Source organism: Impatiens glandulifera, chromosome 1 (assembly GCF_907164915.1).
Source record: "Impatiens glandulifera chromosome 1, dImpGla2.1, whole genome shotgun sequence".
Taxonomy (NCBI): domain Eukaryota; kingdom Viridiplantae; phylum Streptophyta; class Magnoliopsida; order Ericales; family Balsaminaceae; genus Impatiens; species Impatiens glandulifera.
In genome coordinates, this window is record NC_061862.1 from 47,297,470 (window position 1) to 47,304,625 (window position 7,156).

The following is a 7,156-nucleotide window of genomic DNA, read 5'->3' on the forward strand; positions in this document are numbered from 1 at the left end:
TACTTTTTACTTTTGAAGTTTTTGAATTTGAGGTAGAATCAAATTAAGTTTTTAAAATGGTTAAGGATAGGGGGTAGATGAGTAAAAATGCAATTGCCGGGAAAGGTCACCATCGTCTTGTAAACGCTAGGGTTATGTAATAGCTTAGAGAGACAGTGATACAGACGTCAATATCATAAAATAAAAAGATTGGATCCCATATTCCTCCTTCTTCACAGCTCATCTCAATCCCACCCATCACCACTATTCACTGCCGCCAGCACACATCAATCTCTCTTTCCCACTCACTCTAAAACACCAATTTCTCTTATCCTTCACTCTTCCACTCTCCTTTTCAATTCTCCCAAATGGGTTCCCGGATCCTCTCTCATCAACTAAGCAATGGTCTTTACGTTTCGGGTCGCCCCGAAAACCTCAAAGACAATCGCCAGCCGACAATGGCTTCTCGCGCAGTTCCCTACACCGGCGGCGACATTAAAAGGTCCGGTGACCTTGCTAAAATGTTCGACCTTTCCCACCCCGACCAACTCCCACCCACGTTGAAAACTTCACGCCCCTCCTCTTCCTCTTCTCAACTCAACAGCGGACCGGTTAAATCTGGTGCGAGCTCCGGTCAATTAGGAGGAGGACCACCGGCTAAATCCTCTGGCTCAGGTCCAATACCCAGAAGGCTTTCAGGTCCCATGACGCCGCTTCAACCGACAGGTCTCATAACATCCGGTCCACTTGGGTCTTCTGCCGGTCGCCGGTCTGGTCAGCTTGAGCCTTCCGTTTCAACTGGTAAGGCGCTTTATGGTTCGGCTGTGACTCACTTGAATGAGGAGATGAAGATGGGTTTTAAGTTGTCAAAGCCGGTAATGTGGGTGTTTGTGGTGGTCATGTTCATGGCTGTGTTGGTTGGAGCATTTCTAGCGGTGGCTGTGAAGAAAACTTTAATATTGATTGTAATCGGGGGAATTATAGGATTGGTGATAATGACGATTGTGTGGAACTGCACTTGGAAGAAGATGGGTTTGTTAGGGTTCTTAAAGAGGTACCCTGATGCTGAACTTAGAGGTGCAATTGATGGACAGTGTGTAAAGGTCACTGGGGTAAAATTTTCCCTACCCACCCTTCTCTTCTCTATATGCTTTATATCATGAATTAATTGAAAACTCACAGCAATCAATGCTTTATTACTTAATGGATCATATTGAGGTATTAGATTCGATTCCCATTGAAATTCCCTTGAATGAAGTGGGGTTTTGATGCTGTGTTTTTGTGCTAGTCTTTATGGGATTAGTCGAAGTATATGCTGCCAATCCTTATTATGAACAATCCCTTTACTTCCAATCAGTTCAAATATCCTAAAACCCATCATTAGAATCATCTGCTATTTTATATGCAGGTAGTTACTTGTGGCAGTATTCCTCTTGAGTCTTCTTTTCAGAAGACACAACGATGTGTATATGTTTCCACACAATTATACGAATATAAAGGATGCAGTAGCAAATCTACAATTCCAAAACACCATTTCTTCTCTTGGGGATGTAGACATTCAGAGGTGAGGTGTTTTATCACCCTTTAATTCTTCCCATCATTCAGTTTCTAAACCATACCTAGTTTATTCCTGACAGAGGCACATTGCTGATTTCTACATATCCGACTTCCAAACTGGTTTAAGAGCGCTAGTGAAAGCAGGCTATGGTGCCAAGGCTTCTGTACTTGTCGAACCCACAAAGATTGTCGACGTCACAAAGGAAAACCGTGACCTATCGCCAAGTTTCCTGAAGTGGCTTTCTGATCGAAGTATCTCTAGTGATAACCGAACTATGCGTCTCAAAGAAGGGTTATGGCCTGCCCATTTGCAAACATTTTATCATCCAAGTTTTTTTGTTCCTTATTGTTTGTCACAGGTTTTCATGTTTCTGTTCAGGTTCATTAAAGAAGGAAGCACGGTTAGTGTGATTGGAGTAGTCCAACGCCACGAAAATGTCCTCATGATTGTTCCCCCATCAGAGCCTGTCTCGACAGGCTATCAATGGAGTAGGTGCCTTCTTCCTACTTATGTTGAAGGTCTCGTTTTGACATGCGACGAAAGTCAGAATAATACAGACGTAATTCCTGTGTAGACTCGTTACGATTCCATATCATCAACGCATCCTACCTTCAATTGTCGGACCAGGACCAGGCCAGGCACGTATATATTTATCAGAAGACTACATCTAATTGAAGCATATTATCGTAGTCTCATGCCTCTAGGACCGAATTGTTCTATATACTTTGAAGAATTCAAGTAAATGGCGACGAAGATGGATAAATAATTTCCCAACAGAATTATCTCTAGCTACTTAAGCATGTAAATTTCTTCAATAAGTATGGCATTGTTGTATTTTCTTTGCATAACTTAGTAAAGAAGATCAAATTGCCCATAAACTCATTGAAAGATCCAATTAGCTTCTCAACTTTTTTAATATATAATTTAAGTTGTAAAAATAAAATCATGGGAATGTTTAGTTATAGGGCTGTTGGACTCTAATTGGTTAAACGTTATGTTAATACATATTATGGCTCGGGTTTAAACCAGGTTGGCTCTAGGTGCTCTCGCCTAGCCCAATTCATGAATAAAAAAAGTACTTAAGCAAAATCAAATGAACCCTAAAATAAAATAATATATGATTAGAAGATGTCAAGAATCTCGAGAATGAAACGGTTGCAAAGGGGACAAGATCCTCGATTGACCCACAGCTCCCTTGAACACACCCTACAAAAAGTATGCCCACATGGTATGAAAGCCGCACCCTTTTCCCTTCCCATGCACACGCAGCACACCCTATCATTCCCCACCGTCGCCACCACCTCCGCCTCTCTTCCCTCCTCCGGCTCCTCCAGAAGTCTCATCAACGACATTCGTAACGGCGTCCCCACATCTTGCGCCGCCCTATACTCACGCTCCGCCGCCAGAGCAGCCGCTAAGTTAACCGACCTCGCCGGAGTAATCTCCCCGTCACATCTGTTGTCCTCCTCTACAACTCCCGGTGAAGTTAAAATACCATCATAATCTTGGTCTTGATCAACGGCGGCTGCTGCGTTCATGGGACTTGGACGCGACCTGTACATCCATGTAGTAGCTCCACAGCAGCCGATACCGATAAATCCTAGCCGTTGCTTCAAGGTCCTACGCGTCCCCACCTGAACATCACCACTGTCCATTCTATCCGACAAGAATTCAAGAATTGTTCTTGCTCCTCTTCCTCCTCCTTGTCCTTCTCCTCTCTCTGTTTCTACTAATCTCCCCTGCGATCCCAAAATCATCATTATTTCACCCATTTTCAAGAAACAATAAAACAGACCAATCTATATATGTATCTAAATATATAACAATATTATTATTACACATACATTTTGGGAAGAACTAATTAAGATAGTATACGTTATGATATGATAAATGAAGAACCGGATCCCACGTGATTCTCTTCAAAGATGAGATCTGATGATCAAATGCGGCAATGACATTAATAAGAGAGAGGAATGGAGAACCAAGCTCAAAATTTACAAGTCAAATAAAGGAATGATGGGTTTCTGGTCTTATTTCCTTTTATTGGTCATTTGACAGCTCCGCCATTGACGAAAAGAACCGCCATTGACGAAAAGAACCGAGCTTTAAAGAAAGAGAACCGAAGATAAAGACAAAATGGAAGAATTGAAAAAAAGAAAGAAGAAGAAGAGAGAAAAAGGAAAGGTGGGTTTCTAATGAATTTGCGCGCGGGGATTTCATTTTAGATATAGAAGATTCCTTCTCTTGAAAAAGGGTTTAAATATTATTTGAATATTTAACTAAAGTGATTATTATTTAATTATATATTTACATGCTTCATATTATTGATAATAGTTACATTTCTTTTAATATTTATGATTAGTTTCTAAACTAAATTTTGTAAACTCATATAGTATTGATTCCACATCAACTTAGGATGTTTTTTTAATGAGAATATATCTCTTAAACAAAATATTTCTACTATAAATATGTAATTATTTACAAACTAAAAATAGAAAAGACATAACACATTTAGCATGTTAATTATAAGATATATTTGGATGATTTATTAGTAAAGGTTAGGAAAGACAGCTAAAAAGGAATGCAGATGAATATAATTAAGCTCATAATTGAAGTTAATTGAAACCGACCCTCCCATGTGCATCCATCTAACTAGGGATTGACAAATTCCAAGTGGACTCAGTTTAATTAGGAAAGTTGGCCAATTTTATGATTATTATTCAGATGAAATAGTATATATTAATCATTCTTGTTTAATTGTTAATTAATTATAATCCAATTTATATGGTTAGTCGTATGTGTCACAAAAGTGTTGAATCGGCAACTCACTTATGCATTATCGAGGGGTGACTAGTATTTGAAGTATTTTTGAAATATTAGTAGACTAATGGGATGATGCCCCAGTATTTGAGTATAGTTGATAAGAAATTTGAATTGATGTGCCTGATATGACATTCATACATATTTGGGTTAACATTTCAATTTTTTTATGAACTATTTGATTGGAGAAAAAATCGTCGAATTTTCAATAATCGTAGTCGTCCGATTCGTATTATTCATAATATTATTATTGTGACGTTTTTCTGAGATTAGAGTCTATTGGGAGTTAATCGTTATTCAAAAAGATTGATGAGATCGATAATTTATTGAATACCGATTTTTATTATTTGTTTTTTTATTATTTTTTTATTTTTCTTTGATGCGTATTATTTATAATACTATTATTATAACGTTTTACGAGAATATAACATGTTGGAAAATTAATTGTTTTTCTAGAGAATTTACGAGATCGATAATTTATTGAGTACTATTTTTATTTTTTACATTTTTTTTTGCTTAAACGATTTTATTTTTATTTTAATATATATGGACCTTTCTAAATTTAAAATAAAAATAAAAATATATAAATAAATAAATAAAGTAGTTTAATATTTAATTGATATGTTTTTAATAAGAATAAAATATAAGTAGTTTAATATTTAAAATAAATAAATATTTCTAACTCAATGTTTAGATTCATTGACACCAGTGTTCTAAATGGAGGTCGAGGCGGCCGCCTAGGCGGTAGGCGGTCCAACACCGCTCCGCCTAGTGTTTTTTCATCCCCTCTTCTAGCCTAGTGGCAACAAGAGGTGGATATCCCTCAGGCCTCCATGAGGTCCTGGGTTCGAGCCCGTCAGGCGGCAAGTTCTGCGCCTGGTTAATTGGTTAAGTATGTTTGCGGGCTATGTACTTAACCCGCGGGGATTAGTCGCACTCCATAGGAGTAGCGGAACCCAGCGTTCTCAAAAAAAAAAAAAAAAAACACCGCTATACATGAGGCGGTCAAATTATTTAATTATTTATTATTTTTAATTAATTAATTATTAATATTAATATATGTATATATATGTTTAATAAAAAAACTCTTTATCACCCACTATTTATTTAAATTTTGAAATGACTCTTTACATTCCAATTCATTTATCTTCTTCTTTTCTGTTTTTTATCTCATTCACCCCACCTCCTTGATCATCTACATCTTCTTAGATCATCTAATCATCTATCTCTTCTCCAGCTCGTCTACATACTTATTTTTTTAAAATGTTACTATATTAGAGAATATTAATTTGACTTTTTTAGTAAAATGATAATTATAGAACATCTTTATTATATTTATATTCAACCGCCTAGGTACCGCTTAGGCACCGCCTAGGCACCCGAGACAGTAGGCAGTCACTTACCGTTCCGCCACCGCCTATCGCCGTTTAGAACACTGATTGACACTAACAATGATTTAAATAACTGTTTATCCCTTTTCTTTTTATAAACATTCTTTCTATACCATTTGATATCCACTTTGTTTTCCTTGTTTATTGTATTTGCTTTTGATGTTGTGTCATTTTTCAAAATTAAAAACACAATAATTGAATGAATAAAATTTTAAATTTTAATTTCTACTGAATTTAATTAATCCATAGTTTGATAAGTTAATTTGGGACTTAGATATAAAAGAAAAAAAAATTGGGGATGTCTAATTCAAACTTCTCATTGGATCGGGTCGAATAAAAAAGATCAGGGCCAACAAAAAGGCCTGAAATCTAAAACTAACTGGGCTAGCTAGGTATTAACCATCCAAAATTTATAATAAATTATTTTCACTTCTCCAGTACCAAATCCATTAAGTTTAATCCTAAATTATAATGGAGAATTCAGTTTGCTTATAATAAATTATAATTTTATATTAGCATGGCCCGTTACCATGAGGTCCATCACAACCTGTTAAATTATGAACATTTGAGTGAAAAGAGATTTTTGACGTGATAAACTACCTTAAAGTTTACTAATATAATCTACACTATATTATTTGAAATAAATTAGCTAAACATAAAAATTAGGAATTTATGTATTTAGAGTTTGAAAACAAACTAAGGTGGAAAAACTAAGACATGTTTACAATTGTCTCGTATTGTTATCTTTAAAGTATTCTGAAATGAAATTAAACAATTGAACGATCGAGATTAAAGTTACCAAAAAAAATAGGTTCTTATGATCTAATTTAGTTCGAAGAGGAGGATGATGTATTGAAATTTATGTGAGGAATGAGAATGCTTTCCAAATCATGTTCCATTTTATTTCTATTATTAATGCACAAGGATGATTTGTTCTCGAAAGTGTTAATGAAGTAGTAAATCAAATGCTTACTAAAAATAAATAAAAAATAGCTAAAAGGCTTGTCAACCAATCTACTTCATCATTTTTGCAACAATGGGATTGATATTTGGAACATATATATGTGAGAAGAGTAAGGTGTTCCATAGCTTTTTTATTTGATCAATAACCTTGAATTATGTGCGCCCTACCCTAGACTAAAATAGGGAGAGTGACTTCTTAATGAAGGTGTTTTTTTTTAATGTACAATAATTGAGAAATGAATGAAAATTGGACATGAAGAGGTATTTTGACTTTTAATCTTGGATATCACAACTTTGTTTTAGAGTCCGATTCTCGATTCTCAAGACAAGTAATGAACCTTACAACTCAAATGCAACTGTTTTTGTCTTTGGCATTTTTGATTCAAGTTATTTAAATAATTTGGAGAGAGAAAAATAAGACGATGGGTGATAATTTTGAAGATAT

General features: G+C 35.6%; 2 protein-coding genes across 3 annotated transcripts; one reads left to right on the plus strand and one right to left on the minus strand.

The window, feature by feature from the left end:
- Nucleotides 1-200: 200 nt before the first annotated feature.
- LOC124923220 (uncharacterized membrane protein At1g16860-like) lies at nucleotides 201-2,382 on the plus strand. Its single transcript, XM_047463554.1, has 4 exons — nucleotides 201-1,091; nucleotides 1,388-1,543; nucleotides 1,617-1,828; nucleotides 1,916-2,382. Exons 1-4 carry the CDS (start codon nucleotides 348-350, stop codon nucleotides 2,109-2,111), a joined length of 1,308 nt encoding a protein of 435 aa, XP_047319510.1. The 5' UTR covers nucleotides 201-347; the 3' UTR covers nucleotides 2,112-2,382.
- Nucleotides 2,383-2,484: 102 nt separating this feature from the next.
- On the minus strand, nucleotides 2,485-3,584 carry LOC124923380. Of its 2 annotated transcripts, XM_047463568.1 has the most exons (2): nucleotides 3,382-3,584; nucleotides 2,485-3,276 (listed from the first exon to the last, which is right to left on the minus strand). In XM_047463568.1, the coding sequence occupies exon 2, from the start codon at nucleotides 3,190-3,192 to the stop codon at nucleotides 2,659-2,661; it is 534 nt and encodes a 177-aa protein (XP_047319524.1). In that variant the 5' UTR covers nucleotides 3,193-3,276; nucleotides 3,382-3,584; the 3' UTR covers nucleotides 2,485-2,658. The 2 variants fall into 2 exon arrangements, with proteins under 2 accessions (XP_047319524.1, XP_047319520.1); XM_047463564.1 differs by lacking the exon at nucleotides 3,382-3,584 and having other exon boundaries at nucleotides 2,485-3,347.
- Nucleotides 3,585-7,156: the final 3,572 nt, after the last annotated feature.

Coding starts and splice junctions, on each gene's coding strand:
- LOC124923220 (XM_047463554.1), top strand. CDS start 348: ATGGGTTCCCGGATCCTCTCTCATCAACTAAGCAATGGTCTTTACGTT. Junction 1,092..1,387: donor AGTGTGTAAAGGTCACTGGG/GTAAAATTTTCC, acceptor TTTTATATGCAG/GTAGTTACTTGTGGCAGTAT. Junction 1,829..1,915: donor ACTATGCGTCTCAAAGAAGG/GTTATGGCCTGC, acceptor GTTTCTGTTCAG/GTTCATTAAAGAAGGAAGCA.
- LOC124923380 (XM_047463564.1), bottom strand. CDS start 3,309: ATGGGTGAAATAATGATGATTTTGGGATCGCAGGGGAGATTAGTAGAA.